A 22,329-nucleotide genomic window follows, 5' to 3' on the forward strand; every position below is an offset into this window, starting at 1 on the left:
ATAAAAACCTTTAAGCTAGAATTTCAAAGAGTGCATTTTAAGCACTCAATTAAAAGCAGTGATGTGCATCACTTCCATGCATTATTTTTTGGTATGCAATTGAAACTTCTAGTTCAAGAGAAAAGTAAAAGATTTGTGCTGCCTAATTGCACATACAACCTAACTGATTTTTTAAAGTTTCAAGGCATATCATACTTCCAGTCTAGTCTTTACCTCATTAACATATACTTTTTAAAAATTTATGTTGTCATTGTATCTATGAAAACACATTTTTCCTTCTCATTTCTATAAACAGTAGCTTTTGTAGGCTAGAAAACACCATGAAATTGATTCAGGACTTTAAAAATATTGTCAAGATCAAATTCTTTTTAAATGTAAAAGTACAGATTTTCTGTAAATTCTTTTCTCATGTTTTCTTTGACATGTACTTCTACCACAGTTCAGAATTTTGTTTAGAACATAATTTCATCATCCATAACCCTTAGTTTCTTGTGTTATTAAAAAAAACAAACAACCATCTACATTTCATTTTATCCAGTAATTTCATGAGATAATAAAAAAATGGCTTTTAAAAATTTAGAAAATCTTTGTGATTTTCATATTTTACTGAACAGTGGCAGGTACATAATACTTTTTTAAAATAAATCAGATTGCAGGTAAAGGTTGTAAATAAGTGAATTCCTTTATTATGTATACTTCTGTTTTCTTTTTTAGATATTGATTTTTTTAGTAGAAATGTTTTATTACTACTTTATTGAGTATATAGTATAAATCCAAAAACCACAAAACATCCAGCAGTTTTACTTTTTGATTCATATTTTACCTTAAAATCTTCTGAATTAAGCAACTTATTTCTTAAAAATAGGTAAGCCAATAATTATCAGTGACAGCTTACCAAATAAGAAACTGGTCTAAAGAGGGAGAGTAAATTCTTGATGGACACAAGCTGTTACATGGTAGAGCCAATCTACAATGCAATTTTTGATATTGTTTCAATATAATAATATGGGTAAAATGTGATAATATTTATGAAAGTACATAATGCTGATTTTTTCATCATAAAATTTCAATCCCTGTGTGACTTATTTCTAAAATATTTTAAAAATCTAGAAACTGACTTTATTTCATTTCTTATTTTAAAGAAGTGCTTAATGTTATCTAAATGTTGATTTCAAATATATGCTTATCATCATTTTTAAAAAGATTTTAAAAATATACTTAGGTTATAAAAACAGTTTACCAGGAATAGATGTTGCTTTGGGAGCATCTGTGAAGATTTTAAAGAATTTCCCATTTGACCTATTGAAGTGATGTATTATATTAATATTAAATCTTTTTTAAATTCTTGAGATGACTCTGCTTGGTTATGGTTTATTGTTCCTTTAATTTACTGCTGAGTTTGATTTGCAAGTATTTTATTTAAGATTTTGCATCCATATTCATAAGTTAGTATGTATTCCAGTGTTCTTAATTTGTGCTATATTTGATAGATTTTCTTATCAGGATTATACTAGCTTTTAAAAATGAATTGTGAAGCTTTTCTTCCTTTCTTATTACCTGAAGAATTAATGTGGATTTAAATAGCTTTTTCTTGAAAGTTTTATAAAACACCTTAGTGAAAATATAACTCTGATGTTTTTATATTTTTTAATTGTTTGAATTACTGTTTTATTTATCATGGAAAGCTGTTTTATTTCATCACATGATTGGTCTTACCAGGCTATATATTTTTTCTTAAGGTTAATTTGCAATATTTAATGGCCCTAGAAATAATCCAGGTAGATTAAGATTTTGAATTTGTTATGATATGATATAGAATGCTCTCATGCTTTATCTCTTATTTCTAAATAACTGTATATGTATTTTTTACTATTTAAATTAGATTTTCAAATTTTAAAAATAGAATAAAAAATAAGATGGTCCTTAGATTTCATAACTCTACAATTTCCAACTTCTAAAAATGTTAATGTATGCTTCTATAGTTATGATTTATTTTCTTATTCCTTTAGGCTTATTCTGTTCCTTTTTCCCTTTCATTTCTCTGTTTGAATGCTTAATATTTTTGTTTTTTGTTTTTAAATCATTCCCTAAGAGCAACAATTGAATTTCTTCTTACACTTTGAAGCAGAACTTCTTGAAAGGATTTTCTATATTCACTCTCTCAGATTTCTCTCCTGTGTTCTCACTTCAGATAACTACCAGCCAGGCTTTCACCACCACACTACAGTGAAATTACTAATACGGGATCCTATTTTCTTCCTTACAACCCTCATAAAATCTGGTAGGAGTCATTACACAAACTATTAGCTAAAATTACTTTAAGGCATTTTTTGAATAGCACAAATATTTAATGTGTGTACATCAGAGCTTAGAATATACTCATGTGAGTAGAAAAAAATACTGATTTATTACTTCACTATCCAGATGTGGTCACTCCTAATATTTTGTTGTGCATAAACTGGCTTTGCTAGATTAAAAAATCTATATTATCATATGCATACAGTAATTGATGACATGGTTCTCCTTAGATAAAAACTTATCCAAAGTATCTTATATTTTACAATATAATTTTAATAATTGAGAGTTTCTTAGACCTTTATTATTGAACATTTAGGATGTTTTCAGTTTTTAAGTATTATAATCAAAGCTATGGTAAGTATTTCTAAAACTTAAATATTAACATAGCTGTTCATTTTAACAAAAATAATATACAAAAAGAAGTTGAATTATGGTATAAGAGGTTTAAGGAAGAATCGTATGCCTTTATTTCTCATAGGGCTTGAATGATTTGCCTGCATTTTTACATGTTCTAAAATTAACTCACTTTTTTAACAACAATACTTTCATTAATTTAACTTCTTGGCTTTCATATTATTAATGTTGTAGAGTTGTTGTCACAGGAACTTGTATGGCAGCTGTTCACAATTTAAGATCTGAGTTTATACTATTTTAACTTTTTACCTAATGTTATAACTTTAAATGTTGGTCAGGTTATACATTGTTTCTTTAAATCTGAAAGAATTTTAATAACTTTAAATATAATCATACCACCTCTCAGAGCAGTACAAATTGTATAATATTTGTACTTGTTAGGGGAAGATGGAGAAGAAAGAGCAAAGTGCTTAATACCAGTATGTTTATAGTTAGGCAGGATTAACCATTGTCCCCTATGTCTGCGTTTTGTTTTATTTGGCTGTGTATATTATATTGTACATATAAAGGACAAATGAATCCTAATTTACAACATCTCATCTTTCTAGATGTTAAAAAGGTTGCCACTCAGTGGTTGAGCATCTGCCTTCGGCCCAGGGTGTAATCCTAGAGTCCTGGGATTGAGTCCCACATCGGGCTCCCTGCATGGAGCCTGCTTCTTCCTCTACCTGTGTCTCTGCCTCTGTGTGTGTGTGTGTGTGTGTGTGTTTCCCATGAATAAATAAATAAAATCTTAAAAAAAAAAAAAGGTTGCCAGTGTGTGAAAAAGTAGTTAGTAAACAAACATTGGGTACACTTTGTGTTTAAAAGGCGGAAAGATTTATATCTGAAAAGAAACCAGAGAACGTAAGTTTTGTGTTTAAATTCACAGGAAAGATTGTTCTAAAAACAACTAGAGGAAATGAAATTGTTAAAATTCTTTCTAAGCATTACAGATACTTATACTTTCTCCTGGGTTTCTAGAGATGGGAAGAGGAAGGATTCTAGGCCAGAGTATTCCTTCAGTGCTGCTACATATTACAGTGGGCAAACTAAATATATCCTTACTTGAGACATCTAGTTTTCTAGATGTTTAAAGGGGAACAACAGGTCAAAAGTAGAGAGTTAAAGTAACATCCTTTAAGTGTTCTGTTAATTCATAAGAATGATTGTATTTTGGGAATGAAATTTTTTAAAGATATTTATTTATTTATTTATTTATTTATTTATTTATTTATTTATTTATTTATGAGAGACACAGAGAGAGAGACAGACATAAGCAGAGAGAGAAGTGGGCTCCCTGTCCTTTAAGTCTTCTGTTAATTCATAAGAATGATTGTATTTGGGGAATGGATTTTTATTATTTAAGATTTTTATTTATTTATTCATGAGACACACACACACACACACACACACACACACACAGAGATGTGGGGAGCAGGCTCCATGCAGGGAGCCCGACGTGGGACTCCAGGATCACACCTGAGCCAAAGGCAGATGCTCAACCGCTGAGCCCCCAGGCGTCCCTTGGGAATAGAATTGTTAAACTTGATATCATGGAGTATATGCTGACTATTCACTGGGTGGCTGGGGGTGGGGTGGGTTCTGTGCCCATGAGTCTTTAACTAAGTTCAGATTGTCTAACCATTGTTCTGTATGTGTACTGTAGTTAATATTGCTATGTATTAAAGGATAAACAAGTCCTAATGCCTGAAGCCATATAAAAAGTAGGGATGGTTAAATAGTCGCTTTATAAGTGCCCTTTTGTTAGGTTTTAGGAAGGACTGTTTAGGGGGTGTCTGTTAATTCACTTCCTAAAGTTAGATGTCTTGCTTTACTTAGTCACTGAAATGGTGGAGGGGGCAGTGGAAGGGTGAAGGGAAGGACTTATAACTAGTATCTCCATATCTAGAAGACAGTTTTAGATTATAATTATAGATTATAGATAAGTCTTTGTAAAGTACCTGTATTTATTGTGGACAAGGGTCATTATTTGTAACATCTAAGCTTTTCAGATATCCTGAGGTGCAATGAAAGATAAAATGTACAGCTATTGAATTAACCAATTTATAGGTTTCTTTTTGTTATAATTGATAGGAAAGAAGCATCTTAGACATGGAATTGTTAAACTGTCTCTGAGAAATTTACATCAGGACTTGTTAGGTTGGCAGCAGAGGGGTGCAAGGAAGTATAGGGGGAGAGATGTATGTGAATGTGTTCATATTTACATTTAAATGATAACTGTTAATGTGTGTACATCTCTTTTGGCTGTACTATAGAAAGATACTAAGTGATTTAGTGGCAACATACCTCCTTGCTAATAGTATAGATTGGATAATGAATTCTTTGAGAAGCATTATACTTTGTGTACTCTGTTACTTTGTCTCATTTTTAATTGAACATGAAGGGAATGCAGTATTTTAATTGCAATTTTGCCACTATCTTTATAGAGAAGCCAGTTGCTATTTTTGTCTTTTATGACATTTTTTGTCACCAGGAAAGGCAGGATTACATTTTTTTCTTTCAGATTGAGTTGGTGTAGTCTATTCTTAGTTATCAAAATACTTGTAGTTTTGGGACTTTGAAATGATAAATATTCATGGTGTGTAAAAAACATATACGTAATTGTATGATCTTAATTACATTAAAATGCTTAGTTGTATAGATACACACATGGGACCTAGAAGTCAAACTGTAAACTGTTTGTGAATATGGATGACTTTGTTCCTTGCTTTTGGGGTTTATAGTTTCTTTTTATGCACATACTAACTTTTAAAAAGTAAATTAAAAAAAATCAAAAAAGCAACCATACATAATAATTCTTGGTGTTTGTGTTGTAAGTATAGAGAGTTTTCCATCCTTAGTATCATTTCTGATTTATTTATTCCTTAGAATAAAAATTCCTTGACTTTGTCTTAAACAGACATTATCTATGTTGTAAAAAGAGATAGATTTTGGAAATTTTCCAATAATTTGAGTCATATGGAGAGCTAAGAAAAGTTATTCCCATAATGATTTTGTATGCATCTGATGCCTTATGATTAACTTTTAGATAAAACTATTCATTGGATTTCTTATACTGTGAAGTATAAGTTCTCTTAGAGACAGTTCCTCTGTATTAAGTACTATAAATATTGGTTACTTTCATTAGTATTCTTTAAATGATAAAAATGCTATAAGGTTATAAATTCAATCATTTTCTAGTTGTAGGGGTGGCTTATATATATATATATGTTAGGGGAAAAGCCTATATTCTATGTCACTGCTAAAATTTTAGTTAATATATTTGGGTATAATTTATGACTATTAATCAATTTTAATTGAAATTCTTTTTTAATTCAAGTGAAGTGATTCACATATTTCTTAATCTAGAAGGAAACATAAGGATATTGCCCCTCAACTATTTCAGTGTAACCAAAGTTGAGAAGAGATTATTCATCTAAAACATATTTTGGACCTCTCCCCACTATCTAATAGGATACAGACACACACACATACGTACATATTCATAAACATATATAAACATATATAGGCTTTATACATATGTAAATATGCATATGTACATAACATATATATACATACATACGCACACACATATATACGAATGAATGAAGGAATGAATCCCTGGTATACATGAGGGACCCACAATGTTGTGATTTTTATATCAACAAAATGTTGCCTTGTGTACTAAAAGAGGCTGAGAGTATATAAAATAAAATAAACCTGTTGGATCTCATGATTATGCTGGCAGGAAGCAGGTTGATAAAATTGTCCCACTGCAAATATGTGCTATCTTTCATTAAAAGGGAAGAATGAGGGGATCCCTGGGTGGCTAAGTGGTTTAGCACCTGCGTTCAGCCCAGGGCGTGATCCTGGAGTCCCGGGATTGAGTCCCACATCAGGTTCCCTGCATGGAGCCTGCTTCACTGCCTGTGTCTCTGCCTGTGTCTCTCTGCCTCTCTCTCTCTCTCTCTCTCTCTCTCTCATGAATAAATGAATAAAATCTTTAAAAAAAAGGGAAGAATTACTCAAATGGTGAAACCAAGAGCCCTGAAGGTGGTGGAACCAAGCATCGAGCAGGTGGATAAAATTCCACAGAGTGCAACTGAGAGCTATAGAAGATTATTCTTCCTCTTGGAAGAGGATAGAAAAAATCAGGGAAATGTAACAGAAGCTGGAGTCAAAGACACACAGAGCATGATAAGCACTCAACCAGCCATTGCTGACTTTAAAATGGAGTGGGCCATATAGAAAATGTGAAAGGAAAATGAATTCTACCTATAATCTTAATGAGATTAGCAGTGGCTCATTCCCTAGAGTCTCTATAGTCGAGCCCAGACCTGCTGAAAACTTCTTTTCAGCTTTGAGACTCTAAACAGGGTATTTACTTAGTCCACTAGCATTTTGTCCTACAGAACTATGAAATAACAGGTATGTATTATTTTAAGCCCGTAAGATGATACCATTCTATTTGTTCAGTTCTTCTTTTGTTTCTTTTAGAAATATTTTTCAAAAGATTTTCTCAATAGGGTCTCCATATTTTTGATAAGTTTATGCCTAATTAGTTATTTTGTTGCACTTTAATTGGAAGTTTTATCTTTCATTAATTCTCATAACTAGTTATGTTTGGGTATATGAAATCAATAATGCTAACTTATATTTTACTAATTTAATGATTTTTAAATTATTTATGGTAATTTTATCATTGTTTATTTTGGATTTTCCAAGGGTGCTATTATTTCAACTGTAAATATGGATATTATTATCCCTTTGCTATTTTTATGACTTTTAATTGTTAATCTCTTATATGATTACATTGGTTAATATATCCAGTACAATGTTAAATGGTAGTAGAGATCATTGGCATCCTTGCTGTGTTCTTCTCTTGGTGGGATTAGTGGTAGTTTTTTCCCTTAAATAAGAGTCTGACTTTAGGATTCAATGTGTATTTTGTAATGTTAAGAAAATATCAGTTTCAATTTATGGAGTATTTTTTTAAATTGGAAACAGTTGTCAAATTTTGTCAAGAGTCTTTTTAGCATCCAGGGAGATGCTCATGTCATATTGTCTCTTATATGTATAGAGAATTGTGTTGATGGGTTTCCTAATGTTGAACTTCACATTATTGTAATAAATCTTATTTGGTTAAAATATCTCATCCTTTCTTAGACACATTTCAATTTTCTTTTTTGCCCTCATCATTCAAACAGAGTATCTCTGATTTAGGTCAACAGTGATTTCCATATTGCTAAGTCTAATCATTGTTTCTTTGTCCTTGTTTTAATTAACTTATATATAGCACTTAAAGTTGATTATACTCTTATCTCTGGAAATCTTTTCTCTTGGCATCTAACACAAGAGAACACATATTCTTACTTCTTCTTATTCTTTTGGAAACTTGCTCTCGGTTTCCTTCACTGGTTTTTCTATATTTCTCCAAACTCCACAAACATTTGAGAATTCCAGGGCTTAGTCTTTTAGAAAAAGCTTAATGTATATGTAACTGATGATTCAGTCTCCACTTAGATGTCTTGTTGGTATCTCGAGCTTACCTTTTCTAAAATTGAATTTTAGATATCCAACCTCTCTATAAACCTGAAGTTTCCCCTGTTCCAGTTAATGACATTCAGTCCATCTAGTTTTTCAGACTAAGGCAGTTGATATATGCATTGGAACTATGTATTAATTTATGTTGGGAATTGCTGGGCCAAAAAACCCATCTGTTCAATTTTAGTAGATAATGCCAAAATTTTTTCTAAGATAGTTATACATTTTTTTCTACTTAGACCATCATGTATGAGAGTTCCAGCCTCAGATTAACACCATCATCTAATATTGTCTTTTATTTATTTTTAATTATAGTTCTTTTGGAGGATTTATCCCACTGTGATTTTAAATTTTCATTTCTCCAATGAGTAGTATGGTTGAGAATCTTTAAAGCGCTTTATTTAAAATGCTGTTTTAGAGGCTGTCACAAAATCAGACTCAAATTTCTCCTCCATATTCTAGTTGTGACCTGCACATTACCCCCTTTTGGGATTCAGTTTTCTCATTTGAATAACAAGGTGTATATTAATTTAACATGTTAATAATCTACAAGAGACGACTTAGGGGTTAATGTGTTGATTAAAGGGGGAATATATATAGTGTCATTCATTTAGAAAAACATTTTATTCTTTACTTGATTTTAATAATTTTAAGTATTTAATTATATTTTGTGTTCAAATTTAATTTTTATTCAATATGCATGTCTAAAACATTGCCAATTATAAATCCCCTATATTACTAATTATTTACAATGTTGTATGAGTTCTCTTTTCAGTGACAGAGTATACAGAATGTTTTCCCACCTTGATTTTTTCATTATTTTATTTACAGCTATCCTCAGTAATTTCCATTCTATTAATGACTCACCCAGTTTATAAAACAGTGAGATAGTATAGACTAGGTGCTGCCTTTCTTAACTTAATTTTCTCCTAAATATTATTAAGTAGCATGTTCACTGAGGCTAATGGTATAAAAAAAAGATACAAAGATTTAGCTATTTATTTTAACACCTATTTCCTCCCCATATCTGATCTCACATGAAGTAGCCTATATTACCAGCACAGTATGTCATCTTGCACATATTTTTCTATGCTTCTGTAAATACGTTATTATATGTACTTGTACAATTTACTATTTGATTTTTAATTTAAAAAGAGGTTTTCGAATATACACTTAGTAAACTTGCCCTTTTACTTAAAAATGCATTGTGAAATTCCTCAAGGTTGTTAGATATAAGTCTAATGTACTTTTTAAAAAATATATATTTATGTATTTTAGAGACAGAGTGGGGGAGGGGCAAGAGAGAAGGAGAGGAAGAGAGAGAGAGACTCTCAGGCAAACTCCACACAGCATAGAGCCCTACAAGCAGAGCTTGATCTCCTGACCTTGAGATCATGATCTAAGCCAAAACCAAGAGTCCAGTACTTAACAGACTGAGCCACGCAGGTGTTCCTAATGTACTTTTTTAATATACAAGTATTATACACTATGAATTGCCATCATATCAGTAAGAGTACAGTGTAGAAAACAGAAATCCCTCTGTGTTAGGCAGAAAGGGATATAGAGATTTCGGCAAGTTTGCAAAGCTGGCAGAGTTATGTAGGCTGGACTTACAGGAATGTTTTTCAAATTGACCAATATAGGAACTATGACATCTGAGGCTGCCTCTAGATCTGTATTGAGCGTATGACTGCTGCATTGATCAGAAAGTGCAGATCTGGAAACTGTAGCCACTGCTGCTGATGCCAAAGTGCCTCAACATCCACAGCTAGCAGATGGACACCAAAAGCGACTATACAATATTCACATCTCTTGACCTTACTTGCCAATAGAGAGAAAACAAACAAAACTAATCTTAAGGAAAGCAGCCAAGAATCAGAAAGATGCCTTTTACCTCAGTTCTATTTTCCATAATATGCATGACTGTATCTCCAATTGGTTGAACTAATTTGCATCTTGAACACTTTCACAAATAGGAATAGAAACTGCCTTCCTTCCTGTCTTCCTGCTTTCTTTTCTGTTCTTTTTCTGTCGTGGGCTCTGATACATTAGGAAACACATTAGAAGGAGGTTGCAAAGGAGGTTCACTGAGCCATTAATTTTACTTTATTCATCTCAACAACTCAAAAGTATTAAAATTAATAACTTCATATATGTTGTTTTTAATGTGCTGGTTCTTTGTATGTGCTAGATTCTCAAAACTTGGATTGTTATGCCAGAACTAAGTGTATTTTTCAAGATAGATATTACTGAAATATGTTCTAAGAAGTTTGGTATGTATATTTGTGCATATGTATGTGTATCTGAGCAGTACAAATGTCTGATTTCTCATTTTTCCCAACAGTGTAGGTGTTTTAAAATTATACCAACTTAATTGGTTGGGTAAAGAAATGTTGGAGTAATTTTTATTTTCCTGTCTGGAAGGGAAATAAATTCATTTTCATTTTCTTTTATTAGCCATTCAATCTTCCTCTTCTTTCTTTTTCTTACTTGCAAAGATTACTATTCATGACATACTACATAAGTTTAGATATTCCAATGACAAGCATTTTCAAAGTTACATGTTTAATATTTTTTTTAAAGATTTATTTATTTATTTATGATAGACAGAGAGAGAGAGAAGCAGAGACACAGGCAGAGGGAGAAGCAGGCTCCATCCCGGGAGCCTGACGTGGGATTCGATCCCGGGTCTCCAGGATCGCACCCTGGGCCAAAGGCAGGCGCTAAACCACTGCGCCACCCAGGGATCCCTATTATTTATATTAGGAAAGCAATTAGCACACAATGCTTTCATGTGTGATTCCATGGATTTTATTGATTAGGGCAGGGTTAACATAATAGTACTTATTCAAAAATTGCAAGTTGTAAGTATACTGTAGTACTTAAGATGTGCTCATGAACGTTTCATAACTTCACTTCCTGAAACTGCCAACAAATACCTGTCAGTGACATGGTAATACAGATCATTAATTTTGACCTTAAGGCACTGAATTTTCATGTTTATCTTTTACTCTTTTTATTGGGAAACGTGCTAGAAAATGTATTTCTGAAAGATTGACAATTATTTGACATATGAAATATGTATAATTTTAGGCATCAGAACTACCACATCTGATCTGGAAAGTACATTAGAAACTCATTGGTGGGGATCCTGGGTGGCGCAGCGGTTTGGCGCCTGCCTTTGGCCCAGGGCATGATCCTGGAGACCCGGGATCGAATCCCACATCGGGCTCCCGGTGCATGGAGCCTGCTTCTCCCTCTGCCTGTGTCTCTGCCTCTCTCTCTCTCTCTCTCTCTCTGTGACTATCATAAATAAATAAATAAATAAATAAATAAATAAATAAATAAATAAATGAATGAATGAATGAATGAATGAAACTCATTGGTGGGAGGGTAGCTCCTGGGTGGCTCAGTCAGTTAAGCATCTGCCTTCAGCCCAGGTCATGAACTCAGGGTTCTGACCTATGTTGGATTCCCTGCTTAGTGGGCTCCCTCTGTCTCTCACCCTGCTCATGCTGTCTCTCACTATCTTTTTTTTCTCTCAAATAAATAAAATCCTTTTTTTAAAAAAAGGGAAAGAAAAAGAAACAAACTGACTTGGGTCCTGTTTATGATTTTTGTACTCTGTAGATTCTGTCCTAGGTAAGTGGTTAAAAATATGGGTGTTTGAGGTATCTGGGTGGTTCAGCCTGTTAAGCTTCTGACTTTTTTTGTTTAAAAATTTATTTATTTATGAGAGACACAGAGAGAGGGGCAGAGACATAGGCAGAGGGAGAAGCAGGCTCCGTGCAGGGAGCCCAATGTGGGACTCAATTTTGGATCCCCAGGATCATGGCCTGACGAAGGCAAAGCATCTCAAGCTTCTGACTCTTGATTTCAGCTTAGATCATGAACTCTGGGTCCTGAGATCCAGCCTCTTATCCAGCTCCAAAATGGTTGTAGAGCTTACTTAAGATTCCCTTTCTTCCTTTCCCTCTGATCCTCTCCCCCTGCTCAGACATGCATACTCTTCTCTCTCTCTCTTTCTCTCTAAAACAAAAGAAAACAAAACTATGGATGTTTAATTGTAGAAGTAGAGACACTAGTGAGGAATGTGATCAAATCAGTTACATGTCTTTAGATAGGTATGAAGACTAAATTAAAATATTTCCTAAAAATCCTTTACCAATGTTTACAAGCAGCAAAGAAAGATTAGTGTGGGAATAATTTGAATTTTATTAGAATTTTGGATTTTGTGAACTGGTGAAGAAAACAGATCTACTTTATTATATGTTCTAAGATTAGTCACAATGGTCATAATTAATAAGTAATCCACAATTGTCATGTTAAAGCACAAAAAATAGCCTATAAAATTTTTTAAATAGATGCTGAAGTGTATGTACAGAATGACACAGAATGAGAGTGCTGAGACTTTAGAATTATGTTTTTAGGATTATAATTAACTTCAGAGTCCAGATCTGCTGAAGCAGTTAGTAAGACATTTATCAAGCCTGCTACCAGGTGACAGAGAGATTCAGGGATATAACAAACAAAATGATTCATTAAATGCCTATGTCAAATAACAATTCATCTTTTACTTATAGAGATTACCAAATATGTAAAGAAGTAATTATTATTTCTAGTATAAAAGTTGTTAAAATTCACTGTGAAGTGATGAATTCATTCATACTGTGAATTCTTTGCTAATGTGTACAGATAGAGAAAATTTAAATGTATTGATGACTTCTTGAGAAACAGCAGTAAGTCCTGAAATCCATGTTTTTGATTAAGCACATATGATGCTAATGCCATAGCCAGATGAAAGAAAATGATTAGTTACATATATTCAAAAAGTTGCCCAGAAAGGCAAATCTACCCACTGTTATACTCATGAATAGTCATATTCAAGCCATTGCAAAATGATGCAGGCATGTTAAGAGAAGTATTTCATTAAAGTTTAAAAATTATTCATCAAATCAGTTAAAACCGCCAAATACTCATTTGTGCTCTCAGACTTGTAAATGAATGATCATTATTCTGTAATATGTGCTTTTTAAGGAACTCACTCCCTATTAATTTATTTTAAAAAAGCTTCAACTATTCCTCAGTGAAAAATTCAGGCTTCTAGATGACTTTTATGACTGAGAACTACATTAAAAATTATGATATTTTACAAAGGTATTTTCTCAATCAAAAACTTTAAATGTCCTAATACAAATCGAATAGGTGAAGCACATATGAAGAAAAAACAGCAAAATTGAAGCCATAGAATATACTTTTTAATTATGTCAAGGTGGGAATGTCTCATTGTCTAATTTGTTTACAACTTTATCTAAGGAATACACTCAAACTATGTTGCACTATCTAAAAAAACTTGACTGATAAATTTTTTCATGATTATTTCCCAAAGATAGTAATGAGTAGGTAAAAATGCTTGTACATCATTAGTAGTTGGACAGTTTCTGAAGAACAATTCTGAAAGATATTTCAAAGGCCTCTTGAAACTAAAACTCATAAAAAAAAACTTCGGGTTATATCTATAATATCCAGTTGTATGGGAAATTTATTAAATATACTGATAAATCATAATCATTGAACTCTTAAAATTACATTAATTGAAATATTTCTTTAATTACTATTCATAATTCTAAAAAACATTTAGTATTTTCTTGGTATGTTGAATACATTTAATACTACTAGTATTTTATTTTTATATTGTTTATTTCATAAATTGTTTTTATTTATTTTTAAAGTTGCTTCCCTTTATGGCATATGATACTGGATTTTTAACTTAAATAACAGTAGTTTCCTTTTTTAAAATGATTTTTAAATAAACGTGAGCTGCCTTAAGAAAAAACATTTTTAAAGAAAAATTTTAAATGCACAGTAGTACAGATGGTATGGTATGTAATAGTGTAAAATAACAAGTTTGAAATGGTTTGAGAAACAGTGTCCTGTTATATCCTTTGTCATTAATTTTTGGATCTGTTGCCTCTTAACAATGTTGTTTTTTTTTTTTAATTATAGAATTCAATGATTTTTAGTATATTGACAAACAACTATAATTTTGGGATAACTAACAGTATATTCTATTCAACCTTTATATGGCTTATCATTCTTTTCATGTGGTTTTTGATTCGAGCTTCTAAGTAAGAATTTGTTTTTATTTTCTATAGTTCTCTTTTACATTTAATTAATTCCCAAATATTTTGTATTTTTTTACCGAAGTTTTTAAGTATTGTGACAGTGTTTTTAAACAGATTATTACTGTTATGGTTAAAAGCTTCTAATTTCCTTATATCCAGCCATTTTACCAAAATCATTTATTGAAGTTTTAAATAAAATCTTCTGTTTTTCAAAGTGTTCAGTAATATCTAAAGTTGAAGGTGTATTACCTATTTATATTCGACTTTATAATTCTTTATTTTATTCAAATACATTTAAACTTTCACATAACATGATTAATAATAATGGTGATAAGAGAGAATCTAGCCTCATTCTTGAGCTCAGTGGGTATGTATTTAGCATTTTGATGTATTTTGATATTTTCTATTTTTTTTATATCTGTGTAGTTTTTCCTTGTACTAGTTTAAGTATTATTGAAACTAGATAGTGAATTTACCACATAGCTATTCTCTAGAGTGTTGACCATATTAATGTTATTTTTTCCTTTAATTTTTTAATGTGATGAATTATGATTTAAATTTTCTAATTTTTATCAATTCTTACAAAATAACAAATACCTTCTATTTTATTCTGATTAATTATTTGAGCACTATTAGGGTTGATTTTCTATATTCTATTCAGAATGTTGCTTCGATTTTTATAAGTGGCAACAACCTGTGGTATTATACTATTTTTTGTGTGTATTATACTATTTTAATCAACATTAAGTTATGGTAGCTACATGATTTGAATATATTTCTTACTTTACAAAAGAATGGCTAGCTTCATAATTCATTTATTTCTTCTGTATATTTTAGCTAGATGATTTGAAAAAAATTTATGATCAACTTGCTTGGAAGAGAAAAAGTTATGAAAAGGAGTATCTGGATGTACTTAATAATTATTATGCCTCAGTAAGTACACCTTTCCTTCCTTCCACCTAAAGTTCTATTCTCTATTCCTAAATACTAACTCAGAGAAGTAAAAATAATTTCGTTATATATGTTTTTTCTTTCTGAGATACAAAGCATGTATAAATGATTCTTTTATTCTTTTCTTAAAGAAAACATCATGGGATATTGAGCTTTCTAATGTTACAAAAGACTTTTCAGATATCTCAATTGCAAATGCTCAGTTGATAGAAGAAAACAGAAGACTTGGAATTGATATTGAAACTATAGCAGGTTTAATCAATGACAGGTAATTTTGCAAAGATAATTTTTATTTTGTTATATCCAATATGTTAAATATAGTATTATATTTATACATCTCTTCATTTTGTTCTCCTGGCATGGTATGGTGGTGTGTGTGTATCATTAGCTTAAATTTTGTTTATTTTTATTCATTTTGTATTGTTTTGTTTTTTAGGAGGGAGGAGGAGCAAATGGAGGGGAGGGAAAGAACCTTAAGTAGGCTCCATGCCCAGTGTAGAGCCTGACACAGGTCTCAATCTCACAACCCTGAGATCATGATCTGAGCTGAAATCAAGAGTTGGAAGCTTAACCAACTCAGCCACCCAAGTGTCCCTAGATGGTGCTTTTTAAGTTTCACTCTGAACCCCTTTAGAGATAGCAAAACAGTGAAAAAATTATCCAATAAAATAGTTTCACGCTCCTATCACCTCTTTTTGACATATCGTCTTATATCAAAGAAACTTAAATTAAAATATGCTTTTTAATAGTAAATTTATTTTTTATTGGTGTTCAGTTTGCCAACATATAGAATAACACCCAGTGCTCATCCTGTCAGGTGCCCCCCTCAGTGTCCGTCACCCAGTCACCCCCACCCCCTGCCCTCCTCCCCTTCCACCACCCCTAGTTCGTTTCCCAGATTTAGGAGTCTTCATGTTCTGTCTTCCTTTCTAATATTTCCTACCCATTTCTTCTCCCCTCCCTTCTATTCCCTTTCACTATTATTTATATTCCCCAAATGAATGAGACCATATAATGTTTGTCCTTCTCCTCCAGTTCCATCCATGTTGAAGCAAATGGTGGGTATTTGTCATTTCTAATGGCTGAGTAATATTCCATTGTATACATAAACCACATCTTCTTTATCCGCTCATCTTTCGATGGACACCGAGGCTCCTTCCACAGTGTGGCTATTGTGGACATTGCTGCTATAAACATCGGGGTGCAGGTGTCCCGGCGTTTCATTGCATCTGCATCTTTGGGGTACATCCCCAGCAGGGCAATTGCTGGGTCGTAGGACAGTCTATTTTTAACTCTTTGAGGAGCCTCCACACAGTTTTCCAGAGTGGCTGCACCATTTCACATTCCCACCAACAGTGTAAGAGGGTTCCCTTTTCTCTGCATCCTCTCCAACATTTGTGGTTTCCTGCCTTTTTAATTTTCCCCATTCTCACTGGTATGAGGTGGTATCTCTGTGGTTTTGATTTGTATTTCCCTGATGGCAAGTGATGCGGAGCATTTTCTCATGTGCATGTTGGCCATGTCTATGTCTTCCTCTGTGAGATTTCTGTTCATGTCTTTTGCCCATTTCATGATTGGATTGATTGGATTGTTTGTTTCTTTGGTGTTGAGTTTAATAATAAGTTCTTTATAGATCTTGGAAACTAGCCCTTTATCTGATACGTCAGTTGCAAATATCTTCTCCCATTCTGTAGGTTGTCTTTGAGTTTTGTTGACTGTATCCTTTGCTGTGCAAAAGCTTCTTATCTTGATGAAGTCCCGATAGTTCATTTTTGCTTTTGTTTCTTTTGCCTTCGTGGATGTATCTTGCAAGAAGTTACTGTGGCTGAGTTCAAAAAGGGTGTCGCCTGTGTTCTCCTCTAGGATTTTGATGGAATCTTGTCTCACATTTAGATCTTTCATCCATTTTGAGTTTATCTTTGTGTATGGTGAAAGAGAGTGGTCTAGTTTCATTCTTCTGCATGTGGATGTCCAATTTTCCCAGCACCATTTATTGAAGAGACTTTTTTCCAGTGGATAGTCTTTCCTCCTTTGTCGAATATTAGTTGACAATAAAGTTGAGGATCCACTTCTGGATTCTCTATTCTGTTCCATTGATCTATGTGTCTGTTTTTGTGCCAGTACCACACTGTCTTGATGACCACAGCTTTGTAATACAACCTGAAATCTGGCATTGTGATGCCCCCAGCTATGTTTTTTTTTTTTTAAATTCCCCTAGCTATTCAGGGTCTTTTCTGATTCCACACAAATCTTAAAATAATTTGTTTTAACTCTGAAGAAAATCCATGGTAATTTGATAGGGATTGCATTAAACATGTAAATTGCCCTGGGTAACATTGACATTTTCACAATATTCTGCCAATCCATGAGCATGGAATATTTTTCCATCTCTTTGTGTCTCCCTCAATTTCTTTCAGAAGTGTTCTATAGTTTTTAGGGTATAGATCCTTTACCTCTTTAGTTAGGTTTATTCCTAGGTATCTTATGCTTTTGGGTGAAATTGTAAATGGGATTGACTCCTTAATTTCTCTTTCTTCAGTCTCATTTTTAGTGTATAGAAATGCCACTGACTTCTGGGCATTGATTTTGTATCCTGCCACACTGCCAAATTGCTGTATGAGTTCTAGGAATCTTGGGGTGAGTCTTTTGGGTTTTCTATGTAGAGTATCATGTCATCGGTGAAGAGGGAGAGTTTGACTTCTTCTTTGCCAATTCGAATGCCTTTAATGTCTTTTTGTTGTCTGATTGCTGAGGCTAGGACTTCTAGTACTATGTTGAATAGCAGTGGTGAGAGTGGACATCCCTGTCTTGTTCCTGATCTTAAGGGAAAGGCTCCCAGTGCTTCCCCATTGAGAATTATATTTGCTGTGGGTTTTTCGTAGATGGCTTTTAAGATGTTGAGGAATGTTCCCTCTATCCCTACGCTCTGAAGAGTTTTGATCAGGAATTGATGCTGTATTTTGTCAAATGCTTTCTCTGCATCTATTGAGAGGATCATATGGTTCTTGGTTTTTCTCTTGCTGATATGATGAATCACATTGATTGTTTTACGAGTGTTGAACCAGCCTTGTGTCCCGGGAATAAATCCTACTTGGTCATGGTGAATAATTTTCTTAATGTACTGTTGTATCGTATTGGCTAGTATCTTGTTGAGAATTTTTGCATCCATGTTCATCAGGGATATTGGTCTATAATTTTCCTTTTTGGTGAGGTCTTTGGTTTTGGAATTAAGGTGATGCTGGCCTCATAGAACGAATTTGGAAGTACTCCATCTCTTTCTATCTTTCCAAACAGCTTTAGTAGAATAGGTATGGTTTCTTCTTTAAACGTTTGGTAGAATTCCCCTGGGAAGCCATCTGGCCCTGGACTTTTGTGTCTTGGGAGGTTTTTGATGACCACTTCAATTTCCTCCCTGGTTATTGGCCTGTCCAGGTTTTTTATTTCTTCCTGTTCCAGTTTTGGTAGTTTGTGGCTTTCCAGAAATGTGTCCATTTCTTCTAGATTGCCTAATTTATTGGCGTCTAGCTGTACATAATGTGTTTTTAAAATCGTTTGTATTTCCTTGGTGTTGGTAGTGATCTCTCCTTTCTCATTCATGATTTTATTAATTTGAGTCTTCTCTCTCTTCTTTTTAATAAGGCTGGCTAATGGTTTATCTATCTTATTAATTCTTTCAAAGAACCAACCAACCAACTTTTGTTGATCTGTTCCACAGTTCTTCTGGTCTGGATTTCGTTGAGTTCTGCTCGAATCTTTATTAACTCTCTTCTTCTGCTGGGTGTAGGATCTATTTGCTGTTTTTTCTCTAGCTCCTTTAGGTGTAAGGTTAGCTTTTGTATTTGAGTTCTTTCCATTTTTTGGATGGATGCTTGTATTGCAATGTATTTCCCCCTCAGGACTGCTTTTGCTGTATCCCAAAGATTTTGAACGGTTGTATCTTCATTCTCATTAGTTTCCATGAATCTTTTTAATTCTTCCTTAATTTCCTGGTTGACCCTTTCATCTTTTAGCAAGATGGTCCTTAACCTCCACGTGTTTGAGGTCCTTCCAGACTTCTTGTTGTGATTTAGTTCTAATTTCAAGGCATTATGGTCTGAGAATATGCAGGGGATGATCCCAATCTTTTGGTATTGGTTAAGGCCTGATTTGTGACCCAGTATGTGGTCTATTTCGGAGAAAGTTCCATGTGCACTTGAGAAGAATGTGTATTAAGTTGAGTTTGGATGTAAAGTTCTGTAGATATCTTTGAAATCCATCTGGTCCAGTGTATCATTTAAAGCTCTCGTTTCTTTGGAGATGTTGTGTTTAGAACACCTATCTAGAAAGTGCTAGATTGAAGTCACCAAGTATAAGTGTATTATTATCTAATATGTCTTAATTTTGGTTATTAATTGGTTTAAATATTTGGCAGCTCCCACATTCAGGGCATATATATTGAGGATTGTTAAGTCCTCTTGTTGGATAGATCCTTTAAGTATGATATAGTGTCCCTCTTCATCTCTCACTACAGTCATCGGGGTAAATTTTAGTTTATCTGATATAAGGATGGCTACCCCTGCTTTCTTTTGAGGACCATTCGAGTGGTAAATGGTTCTCCAACCTTTTATTTTTAGGCTGTAGGTGTCCTTCTGTCTAAAATGAGTCTCTTGTAGACAGCAAATAGATGGGTTCTTCTTTTTTATCCAGTCTGACACCCTGTGCCTTTTGATGGGGTCATTAAGCCCGTTCACGTTCAGAGTTACTATTGAAAGATACGAGTTTAGTGTCATCATGATATCTATTCAGTCCCTGTGTTTGTGGATTGTTCCATTGGACTTCTTCTTAAAGGGGAATTTTGAGAGTCCGCCTTAAAATTTCTTGCAGAGCTGGTTTGGAGGTCACATATTCTTTCAGTTCCTGCCTGTCTTGGAAGATCTTTATCTCTCCTTCCATTTTGAATGAGAGCCTTGCTGGATAAAGTATTCTTGGTTGCATGTTCTTCTCATTTAGGACCCTGAATATATCCTGCCAGCCCTTTCTGGCCTGACAGGTCTCTGTGGAGAGGTCTGCTGTTACCCTAATACTTATCCCCATAAAAGTCAGGGATTTCTTGTCTCTTGCTGCTTTAAGGATCTTCTCTTTATCTTTGGAATTTGCAAGCTTCACTATTAAATGTCGAGGTGTTGAACGGTTTTTATTGATTTTAGGGGGGATCTCTCTATTTCCTGGATCTGAATGCCTGTTTCCCTTCCCAGATTAGGAAAGTTTTCAGCTATGATTTGTTCAAATACATATTCTGGCCCTCTGTCCCTTTTGGCGCCCTTTGGAACCCCAATTAAACGTAGGTTTTTCTTCCTCAGTCTGTCATTTCCCTTAATCTATCCTCATGGTCTTTTAATTGTTTGTCTCTTTTTTCCTCAGTTTCCCTCTTTGCCATCAACTTGTCTTCTATGTCACTCACTCGTTCTTCCACCTCGTTAACCCTCATCGTTAGGACTTCTAGTTTGGATTGCATCTCATTCAATTGATTTTTAATTTCTGCCTGGTTATATCTAAATTCTGCGGTCATGAAGTCTCTTGAGTCCTTTATGCTTTTCTCTAGAGCCTCCAGTAGCTTTATAATAGTGCTTCTGAATTGGCTTTCTGACATTGAATTGTAATCCAGATTTTGTAACTCTGTGGGAGAGAGGACTGTTTCTGATTCTTTCTTTTGAGGTGAGGTTTTCCTTCTAGTCATTTTGCTCAGTGCAGAGTGGCCAAAAACAAGTTGTATTGGGAAAAGGAGAGAGAGGAGAGAAAGAAGGAAAGAAAAGAGAAAAAGAAAAAAGAAAGGAAACAAGAAAAAAAAAGAGAAGAGAAAGAGAAAGAAAAAGAAAGGAAAAAAAAGGGTGGGGGAAGTAAACAGAAATCAAAAAGCAAAACAAAACAAACAAACAAACAAACAAACAAAAACACCCACCACCACAACAACAAAAAAAACACGGGGGAGTATCCTCTGATTCTCTATACTGTAAGTCCCTTGACTTCCCCTGGAACTTTCCAGTGCTGCTTGGTCAATAATTTGTTTTTCCCCCTGTCGTCTAGCTGGTCTTCTGGGGGAGGCGCCTGTTGTGCTGATTTTCAGGTGTTAGTGCTTGGGGGAGCTGCTCTGCCCCCTGCCTGGTGTAGGGTTCAGTGAGTAATGTTTATCCTGTTTATCCCGTGAGGCCACTGTGAGGCTCAGTGGGGTTGTTTACCCCGTGAGGCCCCAGGAGGAACAACCGGCAGTGGCAGCGGCATCTCTGGAGCCCTGGATTCAGCTCCCGCAGTAACTGTGCAGAGCTCTCCGTCTGCAGGGCCTGGAGGCTCCGGGGCGGGGCCGCTGACCTGCTCAGCTTGGGGCAGGAGCGTCCTTGCTGTCCTGGGCCCTCCCGGCCTCTGCCTGTCCCGGGGGGAGGCCGGATCCTGGGCTGTGTCCCCGGTGCCCTGTGCTCCCGGCCTATGCTGTTGGAATTGCGCTCCCAGCCGGGCAGCCCCCTCCACGGAGCCGCCGCCTGAGCCCCTCCAAGCTGCTCCCGGGGCCGCAGCCCCCTCTGCACGGAGCCTCTTCCTCTCCCGAGCCCCTCCGAGCTGCTCCGGGTCCCGCCGTGCGCGCTGCAGCCCTTAGGGAGCTCGGCGCACTCTCCCAGGGCGCAGGTGTCTGTTAGTGTCCCCGGGAGCCCGAGGGCACCCCCTCCCTCCTGGGGTCCTGCTCCAACTCTCTGCGAGGCCTTTCCGCCCGGGAAGGTTGGTGCAGCTCCTGCTTCTCCGGGATGGGGCTCTCCTGTCCTGGGGACACTCGCCCCGGCCTCAGCCCGGCTCCTCGTGGGGCCCCTTCCCCCTTGGAGGCCTTTTGTTCCTTTATTTCTTTTTCCCCGTCTTCCTACCTTGATAGAAGCACGAACTCTTCTCACTGTAGCATTCCAGCTGTTCTCTCTTTAAATCTCAGGCCGAATTCGTAGATTTTCAGGATGATTTGAAGGTTATCTAGGTAATTTGGTGGGGACAGGTGACTTGG

General features: G+C 34.8%; 1 protein-coding gene across 8 annotated transcripts in view; it reads left to right on the top strand.

Annotated features, from left to right (window-relative positions):
- CCDC178 (coiled-coil domain containing 178) overlaps positions 1-22,329 on the top strand; it is a 426,260-nt gene that overhangs the window by 113,207 nt on the left and 290,724 nt on the right. For all 8 annotated transcript variants that reach the window (XM_038543570.1, XM_038543575.1, XM_038543577.1 and 5 more), the window contains 2 exons: positions 15,201-15,296; positions 15,446-15,582. In XM_038543570.1, the coding sequence (XP_038399498.1) occupies positions 15,201-15,296; positions 15,446-15,582 (233 nt within the window). The remainder of the gene's footprint in view (positions 1-15,200; positions 15,297-15,445; positions 15,583-22,329) is intronic.

The sequence above is a fragment of the Canis lupus genome, chromosome 7 (assembly GCF_011100685.1).
Source record: "Canis lupus familiaris isolate Mischka breed German Shepherd chromosome 7, alternate assembly UU_Cfam_GSD_1.0, whole genome shotgun sequence".
Classification (NCBI taxonomy): Eukaryota; Metazoa; Chordata; class Mammalia; order Carnivora; family Canidae; genus Canis; species Canis lupus.